Below are 21209 nucleotides of genomic sequence, written 5' to 3' on the forward strand. Positions count from 1 at the left end.
AAAAGTGGGTATACACACACACACACACACATTTGTATTTTTGAAAATATATTTAATGTTGTCTATTCACGACTTCTTTTTAAAGTTCAGAATGTTTTGTTCTTTGTCTCAGAATTGGATGTTAGAACTGACAAGGAGTAAAACTTGTATGTTGTTGGAGAGAATCTGACAAGTTTAAAAAATATTTTCTGGCCGAGGTCACACAATCAAATGACTTCAGTTACAAGAAACATCCTGCAGCTGCCTTCCATGTACCCTGACTGTACACTTTCCCTCGCCATAAGGACAATATGAATGAAAACAGATATGTTCATTGTAATTGAGTCTTGAACTCTGGGAGCCTGATGACATAACCTCACACAACTCAATGTGAAACATCTCTAAACTAACATGCTATTATTTGAAAAGAACAATAAAGTTTCTAAAGGTCTGAATGTTTTTTCTTATAATGGATCCAAAATCTGAGACCACATTGAAAGGCTGGATTGTTTTTCATTCCAGCCTTTCAAAGGTAAAGTGTAAATTTAAGTGTCAGAGGTAAAGTGAAAAATGTTTTAATGATGCATTAAACATCAGTGTACCTCAGGAAAAATATGATAAATGAAATGATGATATGACATATTTAGGTCTGATGTGTCAGACTTTAAAGTATCTATGTGTCAGTCTCACACACACACACACACACACACACACACACACACACACACACACACACACACACACACACACACACACACACACACACACACACACAGACATTCTCATGGTTATGTATTTGTTCTGACTTCCTACGTCAAATTCAGCAGCTGTGTCCATCTGTTCCTAATTTCAGTGTCAGTCACTGTCTGCAGGGAAAGAAAATAAAACTGCCTGATCGAGTGTTCCGTTTGGGCGCCTGGTGATCATTTTATCAATGTAACCCAGCATCCAGACATCAGAGAGTTCAGAAGGTCCTCCAGTTCTCTCCAAAACGTCACATGCAGCATAAAGCTAAAATATCAGAACTGGACTTTGTTAAAACTGACAAGCAGTAAATATTGTATGTTGGTGGAGAGAATCTAAAAGCGAGAATCTTAAAAATATTTTGTGGCAGAGGTCATACAATCAAATGACTTCAGTTACAAGAAACGTCTCACAGCTGCCTTCCGCGTGCACTGACAGTAGCACACCATACGGTTGATGTGAACATTTATAACTAAAGCTTTTTATTTGTGCTGCTGGTGAAGATCTTGAACTCTGGGAGCTTCCTGTGACTGATGATAATTGCTACTTAAAAAAAAAAAAAACGTTATTCCTATTTTTCGCAATTCTGAAAAAGAGTTAGAATTACTAGATATTAGCTGAATTGATTGCAGGATATAAACTCTCTACATTTCATAGTTTATCACAATTCAAACATTTTTTGTTTGAATTCTGAATTGACATCTCACAAATGTTTTTTTCCTTGTATCATGCCTAAACCATTTCTCTCACAATTCAGATTTTTCTTCTTGCAATTGTTAGTTTATATCTCACAATTCTGACTTTTATTCTCAGAACTACAAGTTTATATCGTGCAATTGCGATATATAGTTACGAGATAGAAATGTAGAATTGCAAGAATTAATTGTTAATGAAAAAATTTCCTCTGCGGTGAAAACGAGCTTCCAACACAAAACTGCTTAAGAAAATAACTTCTGCAGAGTAAACTAACATATTAAACAAAAATCACTAAATGAAATAGAACTAGCAGCCACATATCTCACACATGAAAATGAACTCATGCATTTAAAAAAATAAATCTTTCTCTTATCATTAATGTGTAGACTACTCCTCTCTCCCCATCAGCTATATCTGAAATAAATGAATTACATCCTGTACTGACAGAATGAAGGAAAGTCCTTTGAATGAACTTACAGATAAGGCTAATGTGGGAAAGTCTATTCATTATCCTTTAGTTTGTTAACTGCTGAGGGAAATAAAGCACCAAAAGTTTTTCAAATTTCAAAGACCTGGAACAATCCAATGAGGTGCACAGTTAACACTTTTTGTGACTTTGATAATTAAAGTTTGTTTTCCATGAGCATTTAAATGACTTGAAAACAGAGGTGTTGAACAACTGACTATGTAGCAATAACTGGTATATTTATTTATTATGTTGTTTTTATTTTAAATAATAGTAATAGTTACACTGGCTGTGCTAGTAAGAAGAGGTTAAGAACATTATGGCCAATTCAGTAATCTCCATTTATTCTCCATTTTTTTGGGCAGTTCATTTCACACATCACCAAAGCAAGTTTTCAGCATCCTGTCCCAAACATGAAGCCGTTAGGTGCATATTTCTAAAAACGAGGTCTTTGAAAATAGCTCACACACAGACTTCACCAGAACTTGTTATTCACAAAAACAGGTTATCATGAGGTAGTTAAGTGCATCCATATTTGACATCTCTCCTTTTACCATTAGAAGTGCACAGCTTCTTTGTTTACAAAGAGCAGCCAACCCCAATTATTGTATAAGAGAGAAGTTGAAGCATTATTATTTTTCTTTAATTCAAAAGTAGAGCTCAAACGTGACCCATGACAATGAACAAAAACTGCTGAATTGATTCCATTCACAGTTAGAACTTATGTCCAAATAAAACATTAAAAAAGTACTTTTCTTTAGTTTTATCTTGGTATTTCATATACTTTCAAAATAGAAAAAAATGTAACCCACAGTACATTCTCACATACATAGGAAACATATAATCCAGCATTAAAATATTATTCATATTTAGTTTTTTTTTAAATGCAAACTTATTATTTGCTGTACATCAATACAGTTAAATATTAAGGTATAACATTAACAGTCAGGAGAGTCAATATAAACCATTGCAAAACGTGCTTTGCTAAAGATAACCCTCTATGGGATAGTTGCTAAATGGGCAGAGCGCAGAATGACCTCAGAAAAGTTATTGGCGCAGAAATGCTGCCAGCAGTTGTAGTGGACACCACCCATCATTAAAGACTCAGCATTCTTCTCTATCACTTCAGGCTACTGAATCTTGTCTTTCTTGCATGCATTCTGCAATTTATTGCCACCTTCACACAACTATTGATTCTGGTGAGACTGAAAGATAATGAGAATGCCGAAGTGGCTCTGGTGTACAGCATTTAATTTATGCAAAACCAAACCTAAAACATAAACTTACCTAAAAATTATCTCCTTTCATCCATGTTCATTCAAAGGAGAGCACCTTAAAATGAATCATTTTGGGTCTGAAATCACAGGTGCATAGTATATGTAGATTTTACATAAAAGGAGTCACTCTAAAAGAAGATTTACAATCAAGATTTAGGTTTACTTTAATAAAGAATCTTACATATAAAATGCATGGAAACATGTTGCTAAGTTCAAATGGACTTTTCTCTGAGAGTGCGTTTTTGGCTTGGCAATTGAGGGCGTGAGCGTGTTGTCACATCTGTAGGTTGTCAATGGCGGCTGAAATGATGATATCACAGATCCCGTCCATGATGTCGGTCTCAGAGGTGGCATGCCAGCAGAGTAATCTCAACGTGACTGATTTCATTTGTCTGCAGCATCGGTGAACTTGGGGCAAGAACTGAGCCATTGGGGCAGATTCCACACTTAAGGGAGAAGAGCTTCGGCCGGATGAAACAAAGCCAGCTTTCCATCGAGTGTTCCAGTCAACAGCTGCGAACAAAAAAACATGAAACATCCTGTCGAAGCATGAATAAGTTTATGATAAATCTGTCTATTCTAACTATGAGCTCCTGAATGATTCAAGTGAACTTAAATACTTGTTTACAGTTATTAATTGAACATAATCAATGGCATAGTTTGGGCAATTTCGTAATCCAATATCACAAACCACAAACAAAACAGAAACATTATTTCATGACAATACTAATGATGGGGTAAAAGGGTTGATGGTTTTCATTTATTTATATTTGCCAATAAAAACGTATCTATTGGCTCTCTATATATTTTTATGTTTTGACAGAGACACATCAGAAACAAAACTTCATAAGTATGTTGTGACGTGACGTAACATAAATGACCTCATCACTTTGACATAGGTGGGAATTTGTCTAGTCAGGTACTCTTACGAGAGCTCTCTCGTACTGCGTCTTAGCTAAGACGCTACGGGAAAAGTCTCTTTTCACGAAATACTGAAGCAAAAAATTATCCTTAATTTTGTATTTTTGTAAAGCGCATTTGCAGCAGTACACAGCCATAGGCGAGACGGCTCGTTCACTCATTGGCTTGTTCTGCGGCAACTGCACAGCCTATCGAGTGCAGGCTGATGCAACATCAGACCAATAAGGGCGCTTCGCGCCCTTCTTGCCACTTCCCGTCGAAACGGGTGTGGCCCAACCTATAAAAGGAGCTCGAAAAGGCTGACTCACCTGATTTTTCATCTGTTCAGCGAAGCTCACGCATCGCTGGATCACGGAGGAAGCAAGCGCCGTCTGAGAGGCATATCAGCGGGACGAGCCATTCTGAAGCTACTGGCCTTCGCCGCCTTCCACTGCCAATCCTGCTGCGCTGTCCGGCGCCTATATACTTTCAATTCTGTTATATCCAACTGTTCTTTATCTGTGTGTGTGTTCGCCCTGCGACACACACTCGTAAAAGAGCTCGCGTCTTTTTTAAGACGTCATCTGTGTCTCCTGCCTGGGTGAAGATCATGCAGCGCTCGCGCTCGCTGACGGCGGATGCCCTCACTGCGAGCTGTTGCCATGGTGACTCTGAGGACTCGCCTGGCCTTTTTCTCTGAGCCTGCATTCTCCGCTGCGCTGAGGCGCCATAAAAGCGTCGCTTCCAGCGGATTCCGGAACTGTCTTCAGCTCAACCGAGCTCGCCGGTTCGCCCTGCTTCACCGGCCCCCCCTGCATCGCTTCCCGGTGGGCAGCGCCCGCTGTTTGCCGGCGCGTCATCCGAGGAAGTCGATCTCAGGGCCGCGTCGGGGGAAGACGACACGCACTCTCTGCTAGCTTCGGGCAGTGAGGCCTGGGCGAGCTCCGAGGATCTACCAGTCACTTCCGCCGGGGGAACAGGCGATAGCGACGCACTTTTGTCCGCCCTCTGCTGGAGGGCGGCAAAAGCGGTGTTGCCATCTAAAGCCTGCTGTGTGACGCCGCGGCTGCACTACTCGCGATGGCTGCTTCATCGAAGCGCAGGTGTACGAGTTCCGCTGTGGCCGAGCTCTCACCCAAGCGCGCCGCTGTTTCAGTTCCAGGAATTGTGACTGTCTCAGCGTTTTCTGCAACGCGCAAGCCTGCACAGTTGCCCGCTTGCCTGCACACAAAAGCCGTTATCACAACAGCTTCAGCAACGCAGCTCGAGACCCCCGTTCTCGCTCTACCGGCCGTCGCCCCGCGCCGCGGGGACCGCGGCAGAGGATTACGGTGAGGCCGGGAGCCCCGAAACCATCCTAGGAAAGCCATCTATGCATGCTGCATGACGCTGCGTCTGCACTACACCAGATGGCTGCTTCATCGAAGCGCCGGTGTTCGAGTTCCGCTGTGGCCGGGCTCTCACCTAAGCGCGCTGCTGTTTCAGTTCCAGAGATTGGGACTGTTTCAGCGTCTTTTGCAATGCGCAAGCCTGTACGGTTGCCCGCTTGCCTGCACACAAAAACCGTTATCACGGCTACCCGGATGTTTCCCGAAAAAGGTGTAATTTCTGGTGTCCCGGCCACGGCCGATGGTGCTATCACACAGGGCTCGCGCCCATAAAAGCGACTCAGTTCGATCACGCGCACTACATAGTAAACGTGCCCACTCCTCAGTGCCCACAATCACTATGTCACATGCGTCATGTGGTTTCTGTAAAAACGAAACCCGTGCACGTTCGTCCGGCCACGGCCGATGGTGCTATAAATGTAGTGACGATGCCCACTCCTCAGTGCCCATCTCCACATGTAAGCACAGCCCTGCACGCAGGGCCCGCGCCCATAAAAGCGACTCAAGTCGATCACGCGCACTACATAGTAAACGTGCCCACTCCTCAGTGCCCACAATCACTATGTCACACGCGTCATGTGGTTTCTGTAAAAACGAAACCCGTGCACGTTCGTCCGGCCACGGCCGATGGTGCTATAAATGCAGTGACGATGCCCACTCCTCAGTGCCCATCTCCACATGTAAGCACAGCCCTGCACACAGGGCCTGCGCCCATAGAAGCGACTCAAGTCGATCGCGCACACTGTATAGTAAGCGTGCCCACCCCTCAGTGCCCACAATTACTATGTCACACGCGTCATGTGGTTTCTGTAAAAACGAAACCCGTGCACACTCGTCCGGACACGGCCGATGGTGCTATAAATGCAGTGACGATGCCCACTCCTCAGTGCCCATCTCCACATGTAAGCACAGCCCTGCACACAGGGCTCGCGCACATAAGATCGACACAGATCGGTCGAGCGCGCCGCATAGTAAACGTGCCCACTCCCCAGTGCCCACATACACTATGTCACATACGGCACGTGGCTTCTGTAAAAACGAGGCCCGTGCACGTACGCTCTGCACAGGCAGACAGCGAGTTGAAAGTGGTAAATGTGCACATATGCAGCCCACAGTTACTCCCAGACATATCGAGTCCCACGGGACCTGCTCAGCCTTCCCCCAGTCGGTTAAGTGCCGGGACGGGGTCGAGGAGGAGCGATCTGCCCGCTGTGATCAGCGCGCTCCCCGCCTCAAATGCGCAGCACACCCGAGCGCCGCCATTGCCCAGTCAACAGAGCGCGCTTCGCATCCAGCCCTTAGCCATTCATGCAGATGCATGGTCAGCACTTCCAGGAGTTTCGGATTGGGTGCTAGGCATTATAAAGAGAGGCTACTCGCTACAGTTTTTTCGACGCCCTCCGCGCTTTCAGCGCGCGTCGAAACTACGGTCAAAACAGAAGTAGCACACATACTTCGGGCCGAAATATCAAAACTGTTGAGCAAAGGGGCTGTAGAGCCTGTGTCTCAAGCTCAAAGCGAGGGGGGGCTGTACAGCAGATACTTTCTGGTGCCCAAGAGAGACGGGGGTCTCAGGCCCGTACTGGATCTAAGACAGGTGAACAAGGCATTGATGAAACGCAGTTTCAAAATGCTTACGACCAGGAAACTCATGGCGCAGATTCGCAGAGGGGACTGGTTCATGTCAATAGATCTGAGGGACGCGTATTTTCAAATACAGATAGCGTCAAACCACAGGCAATATTTGAGATTCGCCTTCGAGGGTCAGGCATACCAGTTTACAGTCCTCCGTGGGTCCTCGTACGTTTACGAGGTGCATGGATGCAGCGCTCGCTCCTCTCAGACTCAGAGGCATGCGAGTGCTGGATTATTTGGACGACTGGCTGGTTTTGGCCCGATCACGAGCGGAGCTTGTGGACCACAGGGCCGTTTTACTCGATCACCTCAAGAAGCTCGGCCTCAGTGTCAATTGGGCGAAGAGTTCGCTGAACCCCAGTCAGACGATTCTGTTTCTGGGTATAGTTCTGAACTCGTGTTCCATGACGGCGCGGCTGTCACCACAGCGCGTGATGGGCATTCAGCGTGCAGCGATTTCTTTCTGCTGCGGCGCGACCGTGTCGCTCAAACACTGTCAGAAGATGCTGGGCCTCATGGCCTCAGCATCTCCGGCTCTGCAGCTGGGCCTGCTCCGCATGCGACCCCTGCAGTTCTGGCTGAAGACGCGGGTGCCGCGCAGAGCGTGGGCGTCTGGCCGGCTGCATCTCAAGGTCAATCAGAGCTGTGTCACAGCTCTGGCACCTTGGACAGCGAACGGCTGGTACCGATCAGGTGTAAGCCTGGGGACTTCCCCGAATGTGAAGATGGTGTCGACAGACGCCTCCACTTCGGGATGGGGAGCGCTGCTCGAAGGCAGACCGTCCTTTGGCCTATGGTCAGAACGGGAAAAGCTCCATCATATCAACTGTCTGGAAATGCTGGCAGTGGAGAACGCGCTGATGCGCTTTTGTCCCCAAATCAAGGATCACCACGTCTTAGTCCGTTCAGGTTAGAGCTCCGTCAGACACGACGTATGTATGCCTCAAAGTGGTCGGTGTTCTCCAGCTGGTGCAAAGCTCGAGGATATTCACCCCTTAATTGTGAGGTGACGGAGGTTCTCTCCTTCCTACAGGAGCTGTTGGATAAGGGCAGAGCCCCATCCACGCTCAAAGTTTATGTGGCGGCCATCGCAGCGTTTTCTGAAACAGCGCTCGGTCAGTCAATAGGAAGGAATGATTTGGTCATCCGGTTCCTCAGAGGAGCTAGGAGGCTGAATCCTCCCAGACCTCCGTCAGTCCCTATGTGGGACCTCGCGGCGGTTTTGGAGGCCATGAAGGGTCCCCCTTTTGAGCCTATCCAATCGGTTAGCCTTCAGCATCTGTCGTTCAAGACAGTATTCTTGTTGGCTCTCGCTTCGGTGAAGCGTGTGGGTGATTTGCACGCGCTCTCGGTGAGCCAGTCGTGCTTGGAGTTGGGCCTAATGACTCAAGGGTCATACTCAAACCTAGGCACGGTTATGTGCCGGAATCCCTCAACACGCTGTTTCGGGCTCAGGTTATTGCCCTGTCTGCCCTGCCGGTGTCAGGAGAGGATAGAGACTTGAGTCTTCTTTGCCCTGTCAGGGTTTTAAGAGCTTATGTGTCTCGCTCTACTGCCTTTCGGCAGACGGAGCAGCTGTTTGTCTCGTTCGGTGGACGTTCCAAGGGAATGGCTGTTTCGAGACAGACTCTATCCAGATGGATATTTGACGCCATAGCGTTAGCTTACGCTTCCAGGGGCCTTCAGTGCCCGTTGGGCGTCAGAGCACACCCCACAAGAGGCGTCGCCTCGTCGTGGGCGTGGTCTACTGGGATCTCCTTGCAGGATATATGTATGGCGTAAGGATATAAGGAGTAGCCTCACCGTCTACATTTATCAGGTTCTATAACCTGGAGGTTCTTTTCTTGCAAGCAAGGCTGCTGTCGGTATAGTCGAATCAGGGCCCTGAGGGGAATTCTGAGTTCATGAGCGCTATGCGCTGCCGACTGTTATATGGGCAGTATTGCATAAGACCCGCATTGCCACATTGGTCAGGCTTTGCCTCGGCTGTGTGATGTCATATTGCTGCATCTACGGATGCTGCTAGATATGGGACGGAGGGCTTTCCCCCTTTTCTGTCCTGGACTCTCTGTGAGTCCCTCAGGTGACGGTGCACTGTAAATCCTGGGCGTTGCTTCAGGTTTATTGGTGTGTGATCCCTGCGCGCACGGCGTTTTACATTGGGTTCCCGTAGCGTCTTAGCTAAGACGCAGTACGAGAGAGCTCTCGTAAGAGAACGTACTCGGTTACTAAACGTAACATCGGTTCTCTCTAGAAGAGCGAACGAGTACTGCGTTCTCTGCCGTGCGCACGATTCACTCTGGTTTGCTTCGGCGATGAAATAAATCAGGTGAGTCAGCCTTTTCGAGCTCCTTTTATAGGTTGGGCCACACCCGTTTCGGCGGGAAGTGGCAAGAAGGACGCGAAGCGGCCTTATTGGTCTGATGTTGCATCAGCCTGCGCTCGATAGGCTGTGCAGTTGCCGCAGAACAAGCCAATGAGTGAACGAGCCGTCTCGCCTATGGCTGTGTACTGCTGCAAATGCGCTTTACAAAAATACAGAATTAAGGATAATTTTTTGCTTCAGTATTTCGTGAAAAGAGACTTTTCCCGTAGTGTCTTAGCTAAGACGCAGTACTCGTTCGCTCTTCTAGAGAGAACCGAGGTTACGTTTAGTAACCGAGTACGTTTTACAGAGTGACATGAAACTGTCTTGACAGCGGTCTGGAGTGGGTTCTGAACAGAGAATGAAAGTGGAAACCTAGTATGATGCCTAAAACAAACAAGGAGTGCTTTTTGTGTAATCTGAATTCAAATATTCACACTCTTAAAAATCATATGTAACCTCTTGAATATAACAAATAAAAAACACACAAGCATAAACGGAAAAAAAATAGTACAAAATATTATAGTTGCTTATTTATGAAGATATTTTCATATTTCATTGAAAATATAATATATAAGTTGGATCAGATGCATTTTGTTGTGTGGAAGAATGCAGAAAGAAGTTTCCATCATAAAATCTCCATAAAAAATCCCTTTCCCATGTATCCTGATCTTCTTTTCAATGAGTTTTGCTACCACAGGAGTGTACTTTATCCTAAATGGTTTTACAAGCAACTTAACAATAAATCAGAATGCAAAATATCGTACTTTCTGATGCTGGTTTCATAAGCTGATTTACAGCAAGGCTCACTGGCAGAAGGCTAAGCAAGTAAGAAACACTAATCAAGACTTCAATGGAAAGCTGAGCGATAAATTACTTGTAGACACGTTTACATGTTTGTTTTTAGCTCATATAAGGATCGTTTTATATAGACAGAATAGCCTCTTTAGGATATAAAACTTTTAGTCAGGCTATGCTTGCAGTGACCCAAGGAATCTGTATCTGCCAGATACAGTATGCTATTGCTCAGTTGCTCTAGTCTAAACCTTAAAAAGTATTTTTTAAAAAGTGATTAGAATTATGAGAACAAATAAAATGACATAAAACCTTCTTCTGCCAAATAACAGCCTGGCATAACAGTCTGAGTTGCTTTGAATAATCTACACTGAAGAATAAAGCTGGCTGCTTTAATGCTGGTGTAGAGGGGTGTCTCCAAAAAAACGCATAGACTTTCAGAGGGAAAAGTTGAGAGCTGAGACAAAGCAAATTGACAGTGCCACTGCCACTGCCCAAAGCCACAGGAGTTATACAAGCAGGAAAATATGCCATCCCGCTGGGATAAAACTGGGCGAGAGGATTTATTTAGTATGCTTGACCATTCACTTATTCTACACAATTCATAATCATAAGTCATGATGCACTGTGTATTCAAAGACTTTTTAATATATTACTTTATATATAATGGCCTGAATGAATTCTACCTTCAGTCTCTATTACAACTACAGCCCAAAGGCTGGCCAAAACTCACCAAAGCTGTCAAGAATAGCAAATTTTTCCAGACACATTAAAATGCAAGCTCAAGACAGAGCTCTTTAGGTCAGATCACTATCACTGTCCTCATTAGAATCCCTTATTTAGGCTTAACTCTACACTTCTTCCATGTTCATATATGTGACCTTGGACCACAAAACCAGTCTTAAGTCGCTGGGGTATATTTTTAGCATGAGCCAAACAAACAAACAAACAAACAACAACAAAAAAAACATTGTATGGGTTTTATCAATTTTTCTTTTATGCCAAAAAACATTAGGATATGAAGTAAAAACATTTGTTCCATTAAGATATTTTGTAAATTCCCTACTGTTAACTTAATTTTTGGTTAGTAATATGCATTTATAAGAATTAATTTTGATAATTTCAAAGGCGATTTTCTCAGTATTTAGATAATTTTGCACCCTCAGATTCCAGATTTTCAAATAGTTGTATCCCAGCCAAATATTGTCCGATCCTAATAAACCACAGTTTTCCACATCAATGGAAAGGTTATTTATTTGAAATATTGACACTTAAGACTGGTTTTGAACATTTTGATTTGATATTGGTTTCAGATATCTATAAAATGTAGTACTCAACATTTTATTACATAGATATAGATACAGATTTGTTTCTCAAAAGTCAGCACAGAAAATCAAGGCTGCATTTAAATATAATAATATATATATATATAATACATAGTAAATATAGTGCTAGCAACCCTTCTGGAGAACAAAGAAGACATCTGTTAATGTCACAGAAGGGTCACACCTCTGCACTAACTTCCACAGGAACATCTCAGACTTGGATTATGGGTAGTGTCTGCCTAAACGGAAAGTCTCTCTAGCTCTCTCTCAAACCTATTAGGTGGTCAAGCTCTAAGCATTTGTGGAAAGAGAAATCAAGGCCAACTAAAAGGAATTATGCTTTCAGAATTACACATAGTAGTTGTCCTATTTGGACACCAAAGGTGTAAGTCACACACTGATATCTTCATGTGCACAAACCACTGTTTAAACAACTACATTTTTCTTACCCGATTCATCTGCCAGTAATGACTCATCCTTAAATGTCTTAATAACACAAAAAGCCAGTGTTTTGAAAAGAGGAACTTAACTCAAACAACTGTATTAAATACTATACACAGTGGCTTTTCACAATACGAACTTCTGTAAGTGGCTGAATAACAAGCAAAAGTAGGTTACAGAGGCTCACTGCAACATCTTCCTTGTGTTATTATGTGAATAATATATTTAACATGAACACAAAAAGCTACTTTTTGACATCACATTGCTTAAAATTACAAAAGTGCGTGAGACTGAATTAGCAGAGGAAAAACCTAGCAGTAGGAGAATATTACACCTGAAATACATTAAAAAGGGGAATGTCCTAGAATGAGGATGACATCTGCTTTGGCAGAGTCCACTGAAACATTACAGATCGCATCTGCAATGCAAAATGGGATGATAACCTCATTTTAAATGCTATAAAGTGCCCAGTTACACTATGATAGCAAGGGCAAACTGCTGACCAAGCATTTCTTAAATTTAAGTAAACAATAAATAAAAAACTAAGAAATAGAAAATAACTAAATATAAAAATAATATAAATATAGAATATGAACATGAATTTTGCTTGATCTAAAAAGGCAAAAATATTTGAAAGGATTTCTATAACCGCATGAAAGGTTGAACAGGTTGAAGTAATGACCTCAATGTTCTATATTTTTTTATGCAAAATGGTTTCTATAGCACTGGATCTCTCCACACTTACGACCAAAAAGCTGACAAGAGATACAGCTACAGCTGTTTATGCAATAAAATCCAGCCTCTGTCTAAAGATATAACTCTTTCTCGTCACACATACTGAAGCTTCCCAAATTCATGTGCTACAACTTACAGACAAATACCGCTGAATGTGCAGAAATCATATAGAGTGGCCTCAAAAAGTATTTTTGACACTCAAGTCACAAAAATTTCTGGAATACCATTTTATTATATAACAAAATATCAAAGCAAGTGGCATCTGCAACCAAATTCCAAAATTAAATACACTTTTCTGAGCCATTTTAGTTACTTTTTAAATTTACTCACCAAAGCTGCATTAATTTGATAAAAATGTAGTGAAACAGTAGTTTAAAATATTTAAAAAATTTAGAATTCTCAGCATCCATTGCTCAAGTCTTCAGCATCAAATGATCATTCAGAAATCATTCTTATATGCTGATTTGGTGATCAAGAAATATTACTTATTATCATCATTTAAAAAATGGTGCTGCTTATGTTTTTTGTTTTTTTATAAACCATGATCATTTTTTAAGGATTCTTTAATGAATAGAATGTTTAAAAAAAACAGCATTTATTTATCAGATATTTTAGTGCATTTCTTTTTTAAATCAGCTGTTCCAAAGATGATTTTTATTGGATGTATGAAGTGTGGTTAATTATATTTGTTCCATTTACGCTTGACCAGTACACTTTTTTCTTAATTTTGAACAGTTTATCTAATTTTTATTATTGAAAATCTATCAAACATTATTTATACAAGAAATACTTTGCTTGTAAATTGCACCTAATTCAATGACGTCACGTTCAGATAATAAGTGTGACATCGGTGTCCAAACATTGGTGAATGAATGTTGACTTATGAACTGAGCTTTTAAACTCCACAGTATTGTATCTGAGCCAGTACAACAGCGAGCACGAAGACTTTCCACTTCCAGACTTGGAAATCTGAATGAATAAGAGCTTGGAACAGGACAAAGAAAAAGAGCAAAACAGTGCATGAAAATCCAAAGGCCATGTGTATATCAATACCAGCTCAAAACACAAGGACCAGTTCACACTGGAGGATTTAAGACATATTATGGGACTGGATGTGATTACACCTATCAAAAGGAATGAATAATGAACCACTTTGTGAATCAGAGACCGCCACAAATGAAGACGGCCAAAGATTCATGTTTATTTTTTCCCCAGAAAAATAGGAACATGGCATTTTTTGTTCCCATAATCGGGAAATAAGCTTTTAAAAGCAAAAAATAATACAAAAAGTCTCGTAATAGACTTCTGAAGCTAATCATAGCTTTGTGTGAGAGAACTCTGGATCTAGTTACTGATAATCTTGCCCTTCAGTGAATTGCTAACCTCTGTCTATGATCAACCAAGTCGTTGGAAAAGATTCTACTTAGAATCTTTAATTCATGAATTGGACTGCATTTCTCTCATGAATGCAAGAAGAGCTAGAGGTCAATGATTATTGTTCTCCATGTAAATGTATTGTTTTGCCTCAGAAGACTACTTTAATTATATTTTTATGGTGCAGCTGCAAACTTTTTGAAGCTTGAAAGCTTCATTCCCCATTGACTGCAATCACATGGAAATGAGAACGAAAAATTATCTTTAAAACATCTTTGGTTCTATCCTGTAGAAGATAGACTGTTTTGGTATGAAAAACATGAAGGTGACACAATGCTGTATGAATTATTTCTTTAAGTGATTAATTTGAAATTGTGGCTGGAGACATCTTCCAGAGGACACTTAATTTCCTTTTTGAGAACAGATAGGCTGCACTTGAACATCCGCTGTGTGTGCTTGAACAATAAAGAGTACAAAAGCAAAACATACTCCACGTAATGATCTGATCACCCATTGTAGTGAACAGCCATGGCCAAGATCTTAACAAGCAATTGACATCCAGACTCAAACAAGAAAACAGAAAAGAAGTAGTCCTTGTTAGGCTAGAGATGATGACACTATAGACATGTGCCACAAGTACATTTCACACTAGCTGTATGGACACTACTCTTATATAGAGATCCATCAAAAGCACTGCATTTATTTATTATTTTTTTCAGGTCAAGGACCTCTTTAGTGGATAGAGAGCAGGGCCCCCCGTGACATCTTAAATAGAAATACCTAAAAGTATAAAAGTGAGTGTTGCATGTGTCCGGTCTATCATAATATGCACAGTTTTCCATCAAAGCATTTACTAGCATTTGTTATTTTTAAAATGTAATGACTTTAAAATAATCATCATGAAGTCATATACTTGATATAGTCATAGATTGATTACAAAACTATACAGGTATTCAAGGGCAGGCTCTAAGATGGTTTAGATCCTACATGTCTGATTGCTACAACATTATTTATTTAAATGGAGAGACATCTGATTTATCACCAGTAAAATATGGAGTGACACAAGGATCTGTCCTAGGTCCTCTGCTATTTTTAATATACATGTATACATGACAATAATATTAGAAAATACGGGATTAGTTTCCACTGTTATGCTGATGATAATCAACTATATATCTCCACGAGACCAGATTAAACTTCTAAATTATCTAAGCTTACAGAGTGTGTTAAAAATATAAAAGATTGGATGACCAATAATTTTCTCCTATTAAATTCTGATGAGACAGAGATATTAATTATTGGACCAAAAAACTGTACACAAAATCTCATAGATTACAATTTGCATCTGATCAAATGTGCATTATTAATCTTTAGCTTGGGTTAAACAAATTAATTTATTTGGTTGGAACAGCAGCTACGCTAATTATTTCTCTATTTGATTCTCTGTCTTGCCACTGGATTGATAAACAAGCTTCAGTCTGGATCCAGAACACCAGAGAAGAGATGATGCCAACCCCTCAGAGGACCTCAGATGATGCCAACACTGAAACAACATACAGAACTACCAAATTTTGCTATAAGTTTGATTGCATCATAATAATTGCTGTTAATAGTGTTCGTTGTCCATTTGATTACATCTTTAAAATTGATTTTTCCGTACATTTCTGCCATATGTACATAAACTGAGTCACCACTGATAAGCGACTACTAAATATAGAAACATTAATTTTTTGTAAAGTTGCTTTGCAACGATTTGTATCGTAAAAAGCACTATACAAATAAAATTGAATTGAATTGAAGACTTAAAATAGACTATCTTTTCACAATACTGTTTAAAGGTTTAGGGTCAGTAAGATTTTTTAAATGTTTTTGAAAGCAGTCTTTTATGTTCACCATGGATACATATTTTATCAATCTATTTGATCAAAAATACCACAACAAATAATTTAAAAACAAATTATATTATGAAATATTATTACAATGTAAAATAACTGATTTATATATGAATAGATTTTAAAATATAATTTATTCCTGTGATGGAAAAGTTTAATTTTCACATGATCTTTCAGAAATCATACTAATATGCTGATTTGGTGCAAATGTTGCATTTAATTATTTTTTTCTTTGTAAAATTATGCATGTCTTTATCTTTAATCAATTTAATACAACCTTGCTTAAAAAGCATTAATTTATTTTTAACAAATGTTACTTACTCTTAATATTTGAATGGTAGTGTGTGTATGTTTTTTTCTAAAACGTTCACAAAAATTTGTTCAAACAATGGTTGTGGACCCTCTGCTGCACCACTGTGGACCCCACAAGCTTTGATAAAGTACAAAAGCCCAACTATATACCAACTGAAGTCCCTGCACACATCTAAAGGGACATCATTCCAGAACTATACTGTGGTGTTGAGCACCTAATGCAGAGCAGGTGCATGACATTATATTTTGTCAGGGCTAAAACATAACCATGAAACTAGAGTCCGTACTCAAGTATGGAAGGGTTTTTCAAGGCCATCTCCACGAAATATGATGCTGCATCTGTTTCTGGCCTCAGACAAGTGATTCTTTCAAAAGCTCACACTGATCATTTAAAGTGCTACATCCTGACCTCCTACAAACTCCAACATATAAACAGATGCACCAATGGATCATTCAGAGCATGCACTGTCAAAGCCTGTAATTCAGTTTGATATTTTCTATGTGCTAACATGAAACAGATAAATCATTTGGGGATCTGTTGTGGCTTTGTACAAGACTCGTAGCCACATTTACAATACAGTTTCCCCAGAAAGATGTGATTGGTGTGACCAATTAATGTCATCTACGCAACCACAATGCTTGTAAATCATTCATAGGGGTTTCAATCGTTTATCCAGGAGCCTTTCAGCCTGATGTGTGGTCACACATTGATGGACTGCACACAAAAGTTCTCATTTTTCACAGACACTTTCTGACACAGATTTGGACTTGGTTTTTTATTCTCATTATCTTTCTCACTCATCCGATTATAATCCTTCTGTTTTAATGTGTTTTACAGGACAATATACCTTAGGGAATGGTGTAACTATAATACAACCAGGGTCTTAAATCATTCCCAATAAATCCACTCATACATCTTAATTAAAACCATAAAGCAGCCATGTACAAATATTATCTGTTTTTCTTATTTGCAGGGTAAGATCAGAAAAAAATAATGGCCTTATAAAGAATAAAAAATAAAGGCCTTAAGCTTTTTGAAATGCCTTCCATAAAGATCCACTGGATCTACAGTCAAGTAATTGCAATGACCCTTATAAACAATAAAATAACTAACATTCATCAGATGGACAAAAACATTTGAAACTTTCTTCAACAGAAAAAAGAAAGTCATTACTGTTTGTTGCTTTACAGGAAACCCTGTTTGTTATTTTGTTCCAACAGCTGCTCATCTCTCAAAGATTCTCAAAGAAAACTAACTTCATACAGTCATTAAAAGTAATCTTGGAGGCAGTTAGGAACAAGTAAAGTTATTTCTGAGATACACTCTAGCATCATTTGTACTGGAATTGTGGTTTAAGTGTCCCAAAAGTATTTTTTGGGGTCACTGTATCTGGGATACTATAAAATCTAAATCTGAGAAATCAAAAGAAAGAAACATTAATTTATTACTTGCCAAAGGTGTCACAGCCCTGGGGTTTCAATGTACCAAAGCTTTTAAAGGAAAGCACAAAGGTCTTTCAGAGGATCATTCGCTCAAGGGCCAGAGACAAGGCAAGCTTTCAGACAGCTTCCCCTTGTCCACTGATATACTGACCAGATAATAACCGAGCATCTATTCGCCATCAAAGAAGATCTCCCTCCCTTTCATGGCCCAGTGAATCAGGGACGTGAGCACACGCTGAGCTCACTCCAGAGTGTTTTATAAATCCCACACATTTGCAATGCATAAATCACACTTTCCCTTGCAAAAATGTCCTGTAGAACTAACCCCAAGAAAACATTTTACTGCCCTGTTAATTACCCCTGACCCCACCCTGCATTCCACTGTCCAAGGTTATAGCACATTCGCATCCACCATTGATCAAAAATGGTTACAGTGAGATTGATCATTTGTAGTTTAAAGACATAGTTCACCCAAAAATGTAGGTCCTGTTATGTTATTTCACATCAATATGACTTTTCACATTTAAATTACAATGAATGGAGAATACGACAAATTATCAGGGAATAACGACTTAAATGTTCATCTATTCGAGTCGTATGTAGTATGGACTACATTTATGACTCTTTTATTGTGGTTTTGCATCTTTTTTATAACCTCAAAGCATCAGCCCCAATTAATTTGAACTGCATGGAAAAACTTAAAGAAAAACTATTTTTTTCCCCACATGGACTCCAACAAATGTCTTTGTTTGATTCTCATGTTCAATGAGAATCTTCATTGCGATCTTCCACAAAAGAAGGTTGTACATTCTTTTCTTTTTAAAGATCACTCGAAAGGGAATTTCTTTATGTCTATTTTTTAAATGCATACAATTGATCTTATTGTAATTTCTTATTCCATATATGTTTTATTTATTTGTTTATTTTTTGACCTTTTAAAAAAATTCTTGAATCATTTTGTCCACATAAAAACTGGCCCCTTTCTTAAAGTCGATTGCAAGCTTGGATTCAGAACTGCCTCCATCCAATCAACAACCAGTGCAGAGAACCAATTCCACACCCTACATTTTTTCTTTTGATAATATATTTCACCTGGATGTATGTCACAATACAGAAAAAAGTTCTGTCACAACTTCTGTAACATTGTCACTATATTGCTCAAACCATAGCTTCTAAATCAGGACGGACTCACTGGACCCTTGAACCTGCTGGACTCTCAACCTTTGAAAAGAGTTAATTTTTAGAGCTCTTCTGTGCATAAAATAACAACCTTAGCCGAGTACATATACTTGATTCACAGTCCTCCATACACTTAGGAACACAACACATAATGCTACTCAAAGAATATATCAAATAAAAATAAAAAATTGCAAATGCACCTTTAGCACAGCTGGCAAAAAGGTTCACTTGAATGTGAGAGTGAAACAAAGACGTATGCTGGAGTCAATATGACAAAATTTAATATGAGGACTCAGCAGTATGATGGCTGTAACAGGCCAATGTGAGTGATGTGTCGAGTTGTGTTTGAGACCAGGGACTGAGGTGAGGACACACTGGACCGAGCGAGGGGTGTAGAGGCTTTGATTTGCTGCTTGAAACCCCATTGCGGACGCTTTTTCTGTGGATTCATTTAACAGTAAAAGGAAGATGGGGTTCCTCATAGGTCCCACAGAAAGGCAGTGGGACAAATGAGGAACACTGTAAAACATATTTAGCTGCACTCAACGAGATAGGCTGTAATAAAAGAATCCCATTCAGTAGTCGAAGAGATTCATCTTTTCAATGCCTTCATACCTCATGTTACTGTAATCTGTCATATTTGAGATGGAAGGGAATCTATCTGTAATTTATACCCTTTGTGGTTAGAAGCAAAGCAAAATTCAAGAGCACAAAAAAAAAAACAAGTACACACAAACAATTAAAAAATTTACAGAGGGGCTCTATTCCAAAATTGAGTGATCTGCCCACAAAGGTAACATTTTAAGAGACCATAAACTCCCAACACAAAGGCTGTATTTAACCGTATCTGCTCATTAAACCAAGAATATTTTATTATGTTGATCTCCAACACCACGCTGACCTACAGAAAACTGCTTTGTGGTCCACACTGTTGACAATGGACCTTTATTGGCATAGAAAATTGCATTGAAATTTCTATTTAAAACTATTTCCTAAGGCACTATTACTATAAGGCAGGACAGCATGTATCCTTTTTTGGATGTAGACCTTCCTTAGAAGTTAGTTGCCTATGTAGGTAACAGCAGCTCACTTGGTTTTGGAACAGTGCTTGATTACAGTGCAAGGCAGCACTGTATTTATATTTGTACATTTAAATTCCTATCCTATTAAATTTTAAATTCTTATGATTCACATCGTTTTGTAGATAATTTCAGTCTTTCAGGTTGTGTGATCTTCTGCGTTCTTGTTTTCCTATGGCTGTTGGCAGACTTAATAAATGCAACTGTTACTAAAATTACCTAAACGTTAACACTAAAGTTTTGCACTGGTAATTCATCACTAAAATGAGTTGTTTGAGTTGACTGACTGTTTAATGAGTTTTTACCTCTGGATTAGCAGGGTTGAAAGCCACATTCAGGACAGTTTCAGAGTGTCTTGGGAGCTTATGGAGAAAGTTGCTGCTGCGTGTGTCATATATATAGGCCTGAAAGAAAGTTTAAAAAAGGTTAATAATGCCATAGATGATACAGAGCACATCTACAGTATCTGTCAGTAACACGGATAAACACAGGAGATGAATCTCAGCAGACTGGTTGGATATCTCCATATGTTTCTTATTCAGGCCTCTTAGGAAATACACTGAGGGTGTTCTGTGGAAGACACAGGTCTCGGTGCCAGAAAGAAGCCAGAGATTGCTAACAGGTTTTTGCAACATCCAATTATGTGTATATTTAAGTCATTTAGCAGATGGCCTTATCTAGAACAAGTTACAAATCAACTTCAGCTTGAGTGCAACAGAACGGAGGTCCATGATATCTGCCAACTGTCCAAATAAGATGCGATGCAACAAAGCAACTATAAGTTAAAGCTCTTTCCTGTTCAAGTTTTATTCTTCTAACCAGCTACCAACAACGTTTTTTTGTCAGCATTTTGTTTTTATTGTCACTTTGTTTTGCTGGGTAGCTCCGCCCACATTTGAAATCAAATGCACTTCTAAAGTTCTCTTGTGTTACTTTTGTTCTTAAATGGATAGTTCACCTAAAATTCTATCATCTTTTTCAAAATCATATCGCTTCAAATGTGTATGCATTTTTTTCACAAAAGAAGATATTTTGAAGATTTTTTTTGTTTATACAATCTATTCTCACTGTATGTTTCACAGTTGAAATTCACAACGACAAGGATGGTGCATAAATGATGATAGTATTTTTATTTTGGGGTAAACCATCCCCTTAAACTGTTTATTATAAGTAATGGCAACACA

General features: G+C 40.1%; 1 protein-coding gene across 2 annotated transcripts in view; it reads right to left on the bottom strand.

Moving 5' to 3' along the window:
- Positions 1 to 3301: 3301 nt before the first annotated feature.
- Positions 3302 to 21209, bottom strand: part of LOC132110536 (WD repeat-containing protein 27-like) — a 42524-nt gene continuing 24616 nt past the window's right edge. For both annotated transcript variants that reach the window (XM_059517229.1, XM_059517230.1), the window contains exons 24-25: positions 20331 to 20429; positions 3302 to 3675 (exon numbers count right to left, since the gene is read on the bottom strand). In XM_059517229.1, the coding sequence (XP_059373212.1) occupies positions 3610 to 3675; positions 20331 to 20429 (165 nt within the window). In that variant the 3' untranslated portion in view covers positions 3302 to 3609. The remainder of the gene's footprint in view (positions 3676 to 20330; positions 20430 to 21209) is intronic.

This window comes from Carassius carassius, chromosome 30, assembly GCF_963082965.1.
Source record: "Carassius carassius chromosome 30, fCarCar2.1, whole genome shotgun sequence".
NCBI classification, from domain to species: Eukaryota; Metazoa; Chordata; class Actinopteri; order Cypriniformes; family Cyprinidae; genus Carassius; species Carassius carassius.